The following is a 15,427-nucleotide window of genomic DNA, read 5'->3' as shown; positions in this document are numbered from 1 at the left end:
GGATCCAGCAAGAATAAATAACAAACAACTCCGAGCGCACAACTACCGCAGCAATTGACACAGCCAGCACTCCGGACTCCAGCAACACAACGCACGCGCCTGCCGCTGGCTCATGGGCTGGCTACGGCTGGCTTTGGGCCACGCTACACAAAAAAGCCAAAAAACATGCCTGCTCGTCCATTCCGGTTGGCTGGTAGCGAGAGTGACAGTTTTATTTTTTCTGGTGCTATTCGGTACTATTATATAAATAAATGAACGACCACAGAATTATACGGGCGTTGAAATATTATAATGCTTGTGTCGCGTTTAAAATTTATGTTCGGTGCATATTCTCACCAAGTCTCTGGTGTCGAGGGAAAACATTAGCTCGGAGTTTGCTGGCGAATGAGTTCCCCAAACTCATTCGATACCTAATGTCATTTTCATCGAATGTCATTATATTTTCTCGTGTGGCAGCAAACTAATGTCGTTTTGAACGAATGTCATTCGATGGAAATGACATTAAATTTGCCCTATGAATTTTCCAGACTAGTACAAAACTAGATTGCCGTAAAAAATTTGCAAACAAATTCTTTTTGCAGATAAAATTTTTCACAAACAGTGGATAGGAGTTATACTTTTGTATCATGCAACAAGAAATTGTCGGCACGGAGTTTTTGTGTTTTTTTAAATAATTTTTTAAGGACACGGCACATCATTTTTCAATTTTAAAAAATTGCATGCGAAATTAAAGAGCAATATAAAACGTTTAAATGGCTCTCCATAACAGGCTGTATTTTAAAAAAAATGTTTAACCTAAAGCTGATCTCAAAAACGTTCAGAAAAAAATTTCAAAATTTTAAAAAGTTCGTTGTGCTGCACATTTGGCCAAAAATTTCATACTGAGCTGCTTGTTGTAAAAATACAAAATACAGCTCAACTGATAGTCCGTTTCATTGTAATTTCATTGAACAATTTTTGTAGAAGTCTTTTTTGTTTTAGTTGAGTAAAAAAATTTTAAAGCTGAGCACCGAAGCACTGGTGATGGTTGCCTCTTACTGTCACTTCACTGCACAACACAGCCTCAGCACTGCTGAAATTGATCTCCTTCCGTGCACTCATGTGTTCAGGTGTTGCCTACCTGCTTTCTCCCATGCTGTGTTTACAAGAGATATGATATGCGAAGACGGAATCAAGTGATTTGAGGGGGCATTCACAACAGCAAATGTATGATCGCCTCAAGACGTCGGCATTTCAACAGCATGGCATCTGTATATCACTGCTCTTACAAACACAGCACGCCAGATGCAATGATAACTTTGCTCAACGCGAACACAAGAGCGCACGGAAGGAGATCACTTTGAGCAGTGCCGAGGATGTGTTCTGCAGTGAAGTGACAGTACGGGGCAACCATGACCTGGGCTGCAGTGCACAAATTTAAAATTTTTTTTCTCTGCTAAAATAAAATATACCTCGATAAAAATTGCTGAACGAAACAAAATTAAAATGAAATGGGCTATTAGCTGAACTGAACTTTGAATTTTTGCAATGAGAACGTTAGCATGAAATTCTCTACTACCGAATACGCCGCACAACACTTTTTTGAACATTTGGCATTTATTTTCCTTAATGTTGAATTCCAATTTAGTTCTAAGATGTTTGCTAAGCAGAAGATGTTATGGAGAGCCGATTAAAATTTTTATATTGTTGACGAATATTGTGTGCAGCTTTTTTTTAACTTCAAAAATGATGCGTTTTGAGCTAAAAAAACAAATTAAAGAAACACAAACACCTCCGTACTGGTAATTTCTTGATGCATGATACGAAAGTATAACTCCTATACATTGTTTTTTGAGAACAGAAAAGAAATACAAAAATTTTCATAATTTATTACGGACGCCTAGTTTTGAACTAGTCTGAAAAATTCAAAGGGCTTTCAAATGACGGGAAAATATTTAGGGAAATTGCTTTTGACAGTTCAATAAAAAGCCACAAATTTTTTTAAAGAAATCAGAGAGGGTCGGGCCCAAACTTAGGGGCATTTGACATGGAATGACCGTAAAGCTTTTATTGCAGGAAAGGAATATTACAAGGATGATAAAAAAATAAAGCAATATATAGCAGAACCTTGCTGTTACACTCCTGGGTGATGTTTCCCCAGCTGCTATGCTTTTGTGAGACAGTCCCGCTGTAGCTGCCATAGAAACCCACGCTATCTAAACACGGCTGTCACATCAGAATTGTGGCACCATGGTACGCCGAGAATAGGAAGTTGTAGCACCATCGTACGAAATACACTAACAATGACCATACAGCAAAATAGGCTAGGCAAGCACAACAACAGCAGCAAAGAGAGAGAAGGTATATGGGGGTTTAACATCCCAAAGCTACTCAGGCTACGAGGGACGCCGCAGTGAAGGGCTCTGGAAATTTCGACCACCTGGGGTTCTTTAACGTGCACTGACATTGCACAGTACACGAGCCTCTAGAATTTCACCTCCACAGAAATTCGACTGCCACGGCCGGGATCAAACCCGTGTCTTTCAGTTCATCAGCACAGCGCCATAACCACTGAGCCACCGCAGCGGCAGCAATGAGAGAGAAAGGAATTTAATGAAAAGAAAGGAGGAGGTGTCGGCCGTTAACAGTAGCAATGGCAATGCATTACCGTATTGGCTGTACAACTATCTGGCTGTGCTAAAACTCTCACACGGCACATCTTCATTACAGTGGTTTATCCCGTGCCGGCATTTTGACAGCCTATGTTAAAGGTGTACTAAACAGCGTTCTGGAAAACTTCATTTTTGCATTTATTTTGTTTTTTAGGCTCCCATGAAAAAACAGTTTCACTTGAAGACAACTTAGCCGCAAATTAAGCCCACAGAAATAAAAATACCCAACGACTCTTTGCTTTCACGACACTGCTGCTACAGGGTGATGTGCCCCACTGCCTGTTCCAGTGGAAGCGCATGCTTCGCTTCTTTCCTTGTGGTGAGTCGGTGGTCACGGCTCTCCATTCCTGAAGGTCCCGTGTCTGCACCACTCACCAGTTTAGCAATCCTGCGACAACCGTGGATCTACACTTTTTCGTGTGATCTGTGGGATGCCATCGCGTTTTGTTGCAAGTGTTGTTCTGTTCGTGAGCTAACCACACATTTTCAAAGATCACTCCGCCGATGGCAGAGCAGCAAGCCGTCATGCGACTGGCTGAAAGGCACTTCTCGCATTGGTTTTTTTTTTTAACTAAAAGCAGAAAGTAGTAGGAGTCAACCATCGGCAGAGTAATACATAATACAGTGAAAGCTCATTAATTCGAACTCGAAGGGGACTGGAAAACTGTTCGAATTATGCGAAGTTCGAAGTATCGAATGGTTGCTACAATGAGCGGTTATTGCGCCCCACACAGTCACATCTAGGCTCGTTATCGCGAGCTAGGCGCTACTACATGTTTGTGGCGGGCATATTCTGAGAATTAAATTCACCCTGTACTAGTGGCAAATGAAATAAATTGATCGACAAATAATGCACCAGAAACAAGTACTGGAATGCATTCGCGTGAGCAGCGAGCTTTAGTGTGGAATATATGGCGCTATTTATGCTCCAAAACATGTTTATTTACGGGGAAGGGCTGTCAAAATTAAAAGTAATCGGCGAAGTGCATTTGCTTGCGTTTCTTCTGCCGAGACTCCATCAGCATGATCTGCAGCTTGCCCAAAGCTCCTGCGCAATGTAGAGTTCTCATTGACAGAGAAGTGGCGTGCTGCAACATCCGAGCGCCGACGCTACTTCATGTGCACTTGGCGGTGGCATAGCCTCGTCGCCGCCATTGGACTCATCACTGTCGGCTGTTCTCACCACACGTGAGCCCTGCGATGTCTGCTGGGAGCATGCAGCCTCAATTATATTGGCGTCACTCAAGGGCTCCAACGTCTCCACGCTGCTGTCACGTAGCTCGAGCTCGCGGCACCAACAAAAGCCAGCATCGCCAGAACTGCCATACTACATTGTTTACACAATGTGATCGTGACCGCGGCACAACTAAAACCTGGAACAGCTCGCGCCAAAGAATCAGCAACGCGGGCAAGTGCTTCAGCAGCGAAAACCTGCTACGGCATGCACTGGAACACGGGCTCCCTGAGCCGCGTGCATTCGGCTTTTTTTTTTCTTTTCCATTGCTTTACATCTCTGGTAAATATGGAGCGTGTTTTACTCACTATGGATCAACTTTTATCTACGAGGAGCGGTGTCAGCCAGTGACTGCTGGTTTGAATTAACCGTAGTGGATGCCGACTTGTTCGAATTATCGGGAGTTTTCCCCCACTGAAATACGCAGGGCTGTGTCGGGACTCGGGCGTCAATTCGAATTAACCGTAAGTTCGAATTAACGAGCTTTTACTGTAATATGCGGGGTGATCTTCGAAAATGAGTGGTTTGCTCAAGAACCGAACAGCACTTGCAACAAAATGCGACAGCATCACACAAATCGCACCAAAAAGTGTAGATCCATGGATGTCACAGGATTGCAAAATGGGGGGCGGGGCAGATGCAAGGCCTTCAAGAAAGGGGAACCGTGATCACTGACGCACCACAAGGAAAGAAGCGAGGCATGCGGTTCTGCCGGAGCAGATGGCAGGGCGCATCACCCTACAGCAGCAGTCTTGCAAAAGCAAACAGTCCTCGGGTATTTTATTTCTGTGGGGTTAATTTGCAGCTATGTTGTCTGCGACTGGAGCTATTTATTCATGAAAACCCAAAAACAAAAAATAAAAGCAAAGAAGTTTTCCAGAACACACTTTAGTGCATCTTTAAAGGGGCTCTGTAAGGGGCTGTAATAAAGTTGCACTATGCCTGGGATGTTAAAGCACACCGCTTCATGAATATTGTCCAGCAAGAATTCTTTCAAAGCGCTTTGTAGAAGCTCAGTTATCTGTAGTAAAAATTTGAATTTCAGCGTCTTCGCGCCTTTCCCTTTCCTCTCGTCGCTTTTGCATGCTGAAAGGTACGCGCTCCTCCGTGAGCCCCACCTCTGGGAGCGGAGCTTCCTGACCCACCGGAGCTATGAGGCTTATTGGCCGCGGCCATGGTAGCCGCCTGAAGCCTGAAAGGATCCAACCAATAGCCACCTCTCAACCTGTATACGTAGGCGCGAGCGACAGAGGAGGGTGCGGGCAAGATAATGTCGCCGGGAAGGGCTCGCCAACTTTCGTGCGTGATTGTGGGTCCGCTGCTGCGTGTAGAAGTGTATTATTTGGCTCAGGTTTTCGTGACACCACAATGCAGTGATTGAGCGAGTTGATATGCTCTCCTCATAAGAAAGTACAGAATGGGGACAGCAAGGTGGTCAAACCAGGGCTCTATATTCCATTGTGCTTGACTGCTACCATGTTCAGTGCTTTGCGCTGTACTGTGCTGACACCATGAACACTCACAGGCCGCATGAATTTTGTTGCTGCTGTTGGTGCAGCTCCATCACCACTGCAATGTGAGCGACTGAAGGTGCCATAACAAAACTATGCCACAAGTGAGGCTGCACCAGCAGCACTGTGCCAGATGCGGTTGCGTGGGTTGGCTCAGAGTCTTATCTCTGTCGTCCGCTTTATTTATTGTCCCGCACAAATTAATAGAAACAACTTCTATACTCCAGCAGATGAGGATTCTGTAGGATTAAAGCAAATGACATGAAAAGAGTGCAGAAGCACATGTGCACCGCAACTTTGCGGCTCCCTCCTCACCGCTGCCACTCTTCCACCGATAGCTGCTCAGCTGGACGGAACAACCATCGCAGAGTATTTAGAATGTTGTGAACATGCATAATGATCATGGGAGCCACAAAGCCTTGCGAATTCTAAAGCAGCAACTTGTGCTTTCAGGAAATAAAAAAAAAATGCAGCAGACAATAATGTACAATCTTTTCATGCACTTTTATCGGCTACATTTCCCAGCTGGTAGGTTTCTTTTCCCATGGTTCCACGAAAAATGTAACAGTGAGGTTCTACTGCAATACAATATGGCAAAACGTGCAAAAACAAGAACAGAAAGCAGTCTTTTTCTTTCTTTAGCCAGCCTTGCAGAGTGTAACTCTTCTCAGTTCAACCCCAATGCACTTCAACCCAATTTTTGAGATCTTCTTGTGAACAACTCAGCAAACAAGATTACTTTCAAGCAACAATTTCAGTTTAGAGAACATTTAAAGGCTTCTGCACAACTCTTTGTTAAAAGAATAACCACTTAGAAATTCATGAGAATAAAAAGAAAACACACCCAGACGGGGCTATAGCAAGATCAAAAACTCAGAACAAATTTGATTAATTAAATAAAGAAAGTAAAGAGGTTCAACTTACAGCCAAGTGTTCCCAGAATTTCCTGTATATCTGCACTCAGGGAGTGTAAATGAGCACTCCAGAGCTTGCGACAATTCACCACCTTTGTGAGATCCTCAGCACGAAGAGGCTATGCAAGAATAACAAGAGAACAATTTTTCATGAAAAGCCAAATGTCGCTTACCATACTAAACATAGATCTGACGACAATAGAGAGAGTTCATTCCTAACGACACAAATCTGCCTCTTCCTACAGCACAGAAAAAACCACGTTCACTGAAATATACCCATGGTTTTTATTCTTTTTATTCTTATCTTACCTAAGTTTATCTGTTAAGTCTCATTCGGAACACACTGAAATACATGCAATAACCAAGTCAAAAGAATGAAGAAATTTACAAAACATGCATGAAATTACTAGGGAGTTGTGGGTGACAGATTATTGACTAACACTGTATGCACTGCACCTGAAGTGAATGAACAATGCATTCACTCAAACAATGCATTCACTCAATGCCCTGCAACTGTTGCAGGTTTATTACCGAGGAACTGAACCACAGAGAGAGGAAAATGAAGATCATCTAATTAGTGTGCTCAGCACATGCTTTATTTTTTTATTACTATTTTTAAGCAGCTGTCTAAAGCTCGAAGACTGCTGCCTTTATGTATGTGAGGAGTCTTGAGCTCTGGTCTTTTCCCGAACATATGGTGTCAAAACCAAGGATTCTGCAGCGACAAACGAAAGACCAAAGACAACTAGAGGGGCTACTATTGAGAAGACATCAAGCCCAGCACTTTTACAATGGCTGAAGTCAAGACATTACATCCTTGAAGAAGAATCCTGCTTCTAACCTATTGGGGTGTCCACCCTTGGGGCTGTGGGGCAAAGCACACAGTGTGCATGAGAAAAAATAAAGCTGGCAATAAAAATGAAAAGAGGCGGCGGAGGCCACCGAGAAAGGGAAGGCAGTAAAAGAGCAGTGAAGAGTAAAGATGGGAACAAAGGGCAAACTGTCTGCAAAACTGTCTGCTGCAGCAGTGGGCAGCTTTAAGCCCGAAAGAGCGGTGGCACTACGTGGGGGGTTTTACTTCTTAAAGGGGCTCTGAAACGGGCTCTCAATAAAGGTGTGGTATTCCTGAAATATTAAAGGACACCACTTCATGAATATCTTCCAGCAAGATTTTTTTTATTGCATTTTGTAGAAGCCGAGTTATCAGTAGTCAAAATTTAAATTTCAGTGTCTTCGCGCCTTTCCCTTTCCTCTTGTCACTTTTTGCACGCTAAAATGGGCCAGCGCTCCTCCGCCGACCCCACCATAGGAATTCCCTGGGAGGCGAAGCTTCCTGTCACGCCAAAGCGATGCTTCTTACTGGCTGCGGCAATGATAGCTGAGTAAAAAAAAAAAAAAGCCTGAAAGAATCTAACCAATAGCTATCTCTGAACAGAATTATGCAGCAGCGCACAACGGAGGAGGGGAGGGTGCAAGCATACAAAAATCGCCGGAAAGGACTCGCCAACATTTGCGCCCGACTGTGGGTTCTCTGCTGTGTGTAGAAGTGTATTATTTGGCTCAGGTGTTTATGACGAGAGAATGCAGTGATTGAGTGAGTTTACATAATCTCTTCAGAAGGTGGTACAGAGCGCTTTTAATCTTTCCTTACCGCACTTATAAAAATCATTCAATTTGAACCCTGTAGCAAAATGCCCCACTCTGAGCAATTCGAGCCGCTTCTGGACAACACCATTCAGTATGTTGAAAAAGTAGTGTACTTCAGTTTTATAGTAATTTTATTTTTGTCAGCCGCACGAGGAAATATTTTTAAGCTTGACTCGAAGCTTGTCACCATGGGGTGATCGCACAAGCATGGCACCCAATGTGGTGTTCTCTTCTCACACTGACACTGCTGAGCAGCGACACTGTTCTCGTGATTTTGCAGCATCAACACTCGACTCTATAGACGAAGCAATAACTGTGTGCTAGAAGATGATATCCATTTGCCTTAATTTTGTTTCTGGCGTTGCCGGGAAGATTCACTGCTTTCAGTAACTACAGTATGCACGCCAGAAACACGTGTATTTAAAAAATTTGCTGTTGTGTAGAGAAACAAATTTCAACACAAGACACAGTATTTACTCACGTAATTTGCGCACTTTTTTTTTTCAAAATAAGGCTTCAAAAAGGTGGTGCGCAAATTATGCGGAGATTTTGCAAACACGTTCTAAAAAAAAATACTCTAAAAAGGTCATAATGTGCAATACTATACATCGAATTCCCAACTTGCATACCTTGTTGGCCAAAAAAAAAGCTAATTCTAAGTATAAGTAGACGCACACCGCCCACCTCCTTCCCGCAGGGTGGCATGACAGTGCATGTGCAGCTCAAAGCAATAAACTTGCAAAAGAACAATCGCACGGCCGACAGATGGAGGCAAATGGAGACAGGAAACAGCAAACGGTTCAGTAGTTTCGGGTTCAAGAGGTTACCAGAAGTTTTCCGCCCTCGCAACTGTTCGTTCTAGAAAGCGACCGCCAGCGGAAGCAAGCCGGGTAAATGGCACACAATTGGAATTTTTTTTTTACTAGAACCAATTTATAAACGAATTTACTGACTTTTTTTTACACATGGAGCTCCGTGTGTCCTGCCAGGCATGGGCATCGGCATAGAGCACATACTATCCATGGCTGAGACAAAACTATGTTAGACCCCCGCATATATGTTGGCGCTATGTATACATCAACTCCTCAATTCTGAATAATTTTTTACTAAAATGTCGACTTAAACCCGGCAATATACGCACGCTACAACCTTTGAATCCCTAAGGGAAAGATGCAGAGTGGCCATTGCTGCCTTTATTTCTTTTCATTACATCGCCATTATCTCCTTAGTGGCTATTTAGCTGGTGCTGACTCGTTCCCACTTGAGCACAGGTGTGCATCGGGAAGGACAGGTCATTATCAAGGCAATCGCGACAAGCTGGTTCCGGCAACCTAGTCTCTCACTTTCGCCTGAAAAAGCTGCTCATGAGCATAATAACAAAAAAAACATGCAATGAAAAATTAGGTGCCTATACTCCTGTAAAACAAAGGATTTAAAAATGCACATGAAAGTTTTACACCACAGACACGCAGAAATCAAAAGTAGGCACTCAAGCTAAAAAAACAATAGAAGGAAAACCAAATTACTTGCAACTGTTTTCAATGTAACAACAGTTAAGAGCAATGAAAAGTTGATCACAGAGCTTGTAGATGGCATATTCCTTACCTCTCTGATAGGCAAGGGTAAAGGCAAGGGAAGTAGCTCAGAGAAGACAGTAAGGCCTGTTAGAAAGGTGCAAGGCCCACGCATTGTAAATTTCAGCAACTCCGAGATCATCTGGGTCCACAGACTCTTGTTCAGGGCTGAATATAAGAAAAAGAATGCATGATACAGTTCGCAAAAAAAAAAGCATTCTATGTTTCAATATTTCACTGTAGCCTACAAGCCCTGCCACTGTTTGTAGGCTTCAGTCACGGCACATGTTTTCATTACCATTCACTAAAACTTCATCATATTGTTCCTTAATTACAGTAGACTCCCGTTACGACCAACTCGGTTCAGATCAATTCTCGGATGCCCAGTGTAAAAGAAAAAAAAATCTGCTTAAGATGAACCGTACTGCGCATCTTTCGGTTAAGACAAACTCTCGCAGGGACCATGACCCATAGTGACTCCGCATAATGTAACTCGCTTAGCATTCTGAAATCTGAAAGAAATCTGAAAGAACACTTCCTCTCTAAAAGATGTACCCCTCAAGAGAGCTTCCCCACAACTCTGGCTCATCACCTAAAGGTAGTTACCCCGCGCCTTTGCACAAAGGTGCGGGGAAACGTTCTTGCGGGCGCAGGTAGGAAAGCAGGGCTGCTTCACGCAGGCCTGCGTGTGACAAAGCAATCTGCCATAGCCAGACATCGGTGCCATGAGCTTGGTGCTTACACAATTTGACATAAACTGAAATTTAAATTTCTTGCAGCGTGCATTATAGCATGGGTTTTCAAGGCACAGAGATCTGACATGGACATGTATCACAGAGTCCGCGTTGCCTGCGGCAGACGGAAAGGCGTGAGGTCCAGCTGTTAGTAAACCATATTTACGCGCATAATTTGCGCATTTTTTATTCAGTAATTAGGGCTCTAAGAAGGGGGTGCGCAAATTAAGCGGGGATTTCGCGAGCGCGACTTACCGCTTAGAAAAAACGTTGATAGAATTTCTGATGTTCTGTATTTATATCTAAGCTTGTCATTTCCCTTTAGCGTCCTTTTAATAGCAGTTGGAGGTCCCACAAATAGGTCCCACACCCCGAAAATAAGTCAGCTCTGCATGTAGGTAGACTTTCCTAATTTCCTATGGCCATTTCTGCAGAAAGTCAACAGAGCTTCAATGAGTATGACAAACCTTTAATGCACTCTTAGCTATTTTATGTAAGGGTGCTGTTATTGTGCCGTTCAACCTTCTCTGTGTGCCAGAAGTATTTGAAAGATTTGTTTCAAAACTATATTAAGAAAATTACTATTCACTTTAAGACAAAAACCCACTCTTTGTATGGACCTAATCATGATAAACAATGCAGACCGCTCTACTCTTTTCGTAAGAACCTAGATACACAACTTATCGCTGCCACCAGGATCCCACCGTTCCGTGAAGAAAGCTCCGACCATATCTTGCATGTTGCAAGTCACTGAGGACAACTTGCACATACATAGACATACACCAGGCAATAAAGCCATAGATAACAGGGAAAAGCGGGCTCGTTGGTGCTTAAATAAACAATACCATTTCTTGGGCGAGTACCATACCATACCATTTTTTCATACCACTTTTCTGTCAGCCAGAACAATGCTAGTGCATTTCTTAAAGTGATCTTGCATGCTCTCCTAACCTTTCCTTTTAGTGCGAAAGCACTTTTTCAATGGGTAAACCCTGAGCAAGATCTTGCAATGTATGTGAATTTGTGCCAAGTATCTTGCAATGCTTGTAGCTTTGTGCCAAGAGAAATAAATAATAAAAATAAATGAAACAAATATTTTCGGGACTGGGAGTCGAACCTGCGGTGGCGCAAACACATCAGCTTCGCTGGCCAGTGCTCGGGACCACTAGGGTGTCGCCACCGCTGAGCACGTGCGCCTCATGTTAACTGCACCACACTCTCACACTATACACTGCACGTCTTCATCATCAACTTCCATCTGCAGCGCGAAGACACAGAGAGAGAATTCTCTGTCTTCATCGTCGTCATTATTGTTCATGTAAATCTGCTTTCACACGTTTATAAAATTTGGTCAAAAATTCTCTGTGTCACTTTTTTCTGTGCCCCACTGAACAATGGCACAAAAAAATTGTCGAACAAGCAAAAAAAGCTCCTATGAGTTCGATATAACATGTAATTCGATAAAAGAGTAGCAGTATATTTAACAACATACAAACACACTGAGATGGAAAAAAATGTATTTCTATGATACCCACTTACTGCACGCAGATTACCGAGCGAAATAATAGTGAATTTATTATGGTTCTTGATCTTCACTGCCAGAGCAAAAACAGATTTTTCAATGTTAAATAGACTCCAAACAGCTGAGAGCGCGGCCTTCTATTGACACGCAATATCGGCGAACCGTGCCGAGTGCATGGAGCATACGGGCACAGGTTCTCTCAAGTCCTCGTCATAATTCGCATCAGTGGTGTCCCGGTTATCCTAACCTCAGCAATGATGGCTTCGTCTGCAAGCTCTCCCGTGGTCTCAACGTCATCGTACATGAAAACAAAGTAACCTACGGCTGCCCCGTCACAAATAACGCCAGGAAATTTGGACAACTGGTTCTACAAATCATCAGGACCCGCGACAGCTTTGTCCAGCTCACTCAATAAAGAATTTTCTCTGTCTTCTCTGGCAAAGCAGAGACCAGAATGTCGGAAGCAGTTCTGTATAGTTTTATTTTTGACATAATTCCACGAACCACACAGCATAGAAAGGGAGCCTAAGAGGTCAACTTTTAGGTCTCTTCCAGTCCTCAGGTTATGTAGGAGCACTTCAATCAGACATGTGTGTACACGTCAGACGTGTGTACACGTCTGGCACCACGAGCGCTGGGTCTCCTCTCCGCTTTAGACCGAACGTCAGCCTTGTTCTTGAAAATGGTGCTCAGCGTGCTTCTCGGAATCTTGTACGCTATAGCGACTTCAGAATTTCTTCCCACTTCGTTCTACTCGCTTGATAAATTCCAGTTTCATGGAAAAGGGGAAGTTCTACCGTTTCGTGGTGGCCATCGCGCGCACACAGAGACAATGAAAACCATGTGAAATTGCCAATGGCAGCACGACGCATCGTACATGCCAACTACGTGACAACGCGGGCACAACTAGCGCTACCCGCTAAAAACGCATATTCTGGTTGGCTGGGTACGCACCCGCCACGTATGTCAAGGAAAATCCACGTCATAATTGGTCTACGCGTGCTACGCAGCACCATAGCACCTGCAGCCCATGCGGGAAAGCTAACCTTCCGAGATGTGCTGTCATACATTTTCCTATACATTCATGTTGTACCTTTATGGTGCTCGGAAACTAATCAATATAAAGAATAATTCGATCCAATCTAGTTCTATAATCGGGCACAACAGATTCGGATCCATCAGGAAACTTACAATTGTTTCATTGCAATTTAAGAACACACACATAAAAAAAAAAACATATTTGGCTTGTCATGTCAAAAACATAACACTACTTCACATCCCACAGAAAAGCTCGGGGCTCTATGCAGGTTGCGAATTCCCGTTTTCTCTGTCAATAACGAGAGGCAGGTTAGTGCCTGGGTGGGCAACAATGAGCTGCGATTGACACTTGCCTTCCTCCGTCTCAGTGGGGCTCAGCTGAGGTTGTGTATATGTCAGCAAAGCCTCAATTACTTCCACGGACACCTAGTGCAGGAAAAACAAGCAAAAAAGAAATATTAGCCACGTATATAAAACAAAACCTTTGTCTGAAAGCACACTACAGGATTAGCAACGCTCACGTTGGTATCTATCATCGTCCAAAATGCCTAAGTACTGCTCTGCACCTTGCTGTACACAAAAAAAGACCCAAGGATAACCAAGGAAACAAGATGAGAGTGCCAACTTCATACACTTTATTTCATTTTCGCCGGGAACACGATACGAGGCCAGTGGGAAGCTGCTTGCGGGTGTTGAGTTCTTTTCGAGAGGTGATAATTAGACTGCAGATAAAGTCACAAAACAAATAACATGCGCAGAACTAAAAAGGCCCAAAACTAAGCTGTCTGTTTCTCTTGTATTTGCCAAGGAGCACTCCTGCCTGGTAGCAGTTACGGCGCACTGCGTCGGTCAGCTAGTAGTTTCTCACACATAATTAGTTTTGCATCTGGACCTCAGGGTCATGTGCCCTTTGTTTTTTTAAGAGCGAAATGGAATTGTGTGGAAGAGCAAATTTTCCACGCAGTCTGTGGGCCTAAGCGTTAGTGCTAGCAGGCGTTCTGCAGAGCGTTGGCCCCCTTGTTCCCTTAGCACTGGACACCACTACACATGTGCGCTCTTCGTGCAATGAAACGGCACAACATAACCTAAAGGTCATGGAAACTAAGCTGTCAGATGGTACTGCTGGTACTGTGACACTTGAGAAAAACAAACAATCAGCAAGTTTCACTAAGGCGCACACTCGTAATTGAGTACACAATCGCGAAACGCTGTTGGCCATGCAATGCGGACACATTACTTCAACCCCTATCATTGACACAAGAAGAAAACAAACGAACACAGCACAACAACTGAAGAAGTCTGAGTCTGACATTTTAAAAATTAAAGAAAAGATATACCTGCCCAGTACACTTCTTGGTCTTTAATTTCGGCAGGTTGGCATACGACTCCGTTGTGAATTTCTAGCTTCACTGACGGTGCCTCTCTGACTGTGTTTTCGACACACATTAAGTATCCACAAAATCGCTCGGAAATGTAGGCAACACAGGAAGGTCTGCAGACCACTTGTCACTCGTTATTTTTCTCTTAAACCTTAAAATAAAAGGATCACCAAACTGAGAAAGCCACTCACACGATCCGCACCATGCAATCATGTTACTGCAATCCCCCAACATGGCGTCGCTTGCTCATTTCAGTTTTCTTCTGATAGATGGCAGCATTTTTGATAAGGTCTATATGGGCGCCACACTGCTTTCAGATACAGAGCGCATGGAAGACGTAAATACGATGGTAACATAGTGGTGAGTGCGCAGCAGGCCACGCCATTTGGTGCAGTAGGGGCGAGACTGGCACAAGCATCTGCGCAGTCTTGGCAGCCTGCCAGGCCAGCCCGCCGGCTCTTGCTATCTCTTCCAAAACCAGTGAATCAGCACCGAATATGACGCGCTCCTTGTGCTTGAAGTCAGCACGCCGCATATAAACGCGTTTATCGCATTTACGGATGCCCAAAGCTTGGTAAAAGGACTGGAATGTCAGTGCCATTGGCACACCCGTCAGCTGTGAAGTCCGTCATGTGCTTCACAGCTGACAACCTCGCTTCTAATTTAGACAACGCGCCTATGTGCAAAAAGACAGACACTCGCGCTTATGGCAGAAAACGAGGAGCGGGGTTGGCCTGATTTCATTTCATCGGTTGGTGATTGGAGGACACGCTCCTCGTTCTTGCTGATATGAAAAAAGACAGAAGATTGGTTTGGTTTATGGGGGTTTAACGTCCAAAAGCGACTCAGGCTATGAGGGACGCCGTAGTGAAGGTCTCCGGAAATTTCGACCACCTGGGGTTCTTTAACGTGCACTGACATCGCACAGTACACGGCCCCTAGAATTTCGCCTCCATCGAAATTCGACTGCCGCGGCCGGCATCGAATTCACGTTTAAAAACAGAAGAGTAAGGAAAATGTGAGGGAGGGAGGGGGCTGACGGCGTGGCACATTGCGAGGCCGCCGTCGACGGCCACAAGGTCGCAGCGGTGACAGAGGCAGAACGCAACGTCGTATCTGCGGTGTGCTCAGGGCACTTAAAAGAATGATTATGACGATGACAGAAAAACCAAAACTCGAGACAAGTGCGTTGTTCCCGTCACACACAATGTGGCAGGTGGGAT

The 15,427-nt window shown here is 44.0% G+C and overlaps 1 protein-coding gene across 1 annotated transcript in view; it reads right to left on the bottom strand.

The window, feature by feature from the left end:
- The window catches only part of vir (VIR_N domain-containing protein), a 254,787-nt gene that overhangs the window by 95,299 nt on the left and 144,061 nt on the right, over nucleotides 1-15,427 (bottom strand). The window contains 3 exon segments of the mRNA XM_077648167.1: nucleotides 6,321-6,429; nucleotides 9,563-9,699; nucleotides 13,179-13,251. Of these exon segments, the coding sequence (XP_077504293.1) occupies nucleotides 6,321-6,429; nucleotides 9,563-9,699; nucleotides 13,179-13,251 (319 nt within the window).

The sequence above is a fragment of the Amblyomma americanum genome, chromosome 1, assembly GCF_052857255.1.
Source record: "Amblyomma americanum isolate KBUSLIRL-KWMA chromosome 1, ASM5285725v1, whole genome shotgun sequence".
Taxonomy (NCBI): Eukaryota; Metazoa; Arthropoda; class Arachnida; order Ixodida; family Ixodidae; genus Amblyomma; species Amblyomma americanum.
This window is presented reverse-complemented; position numbering and strand designations above follow the sequence as displayed.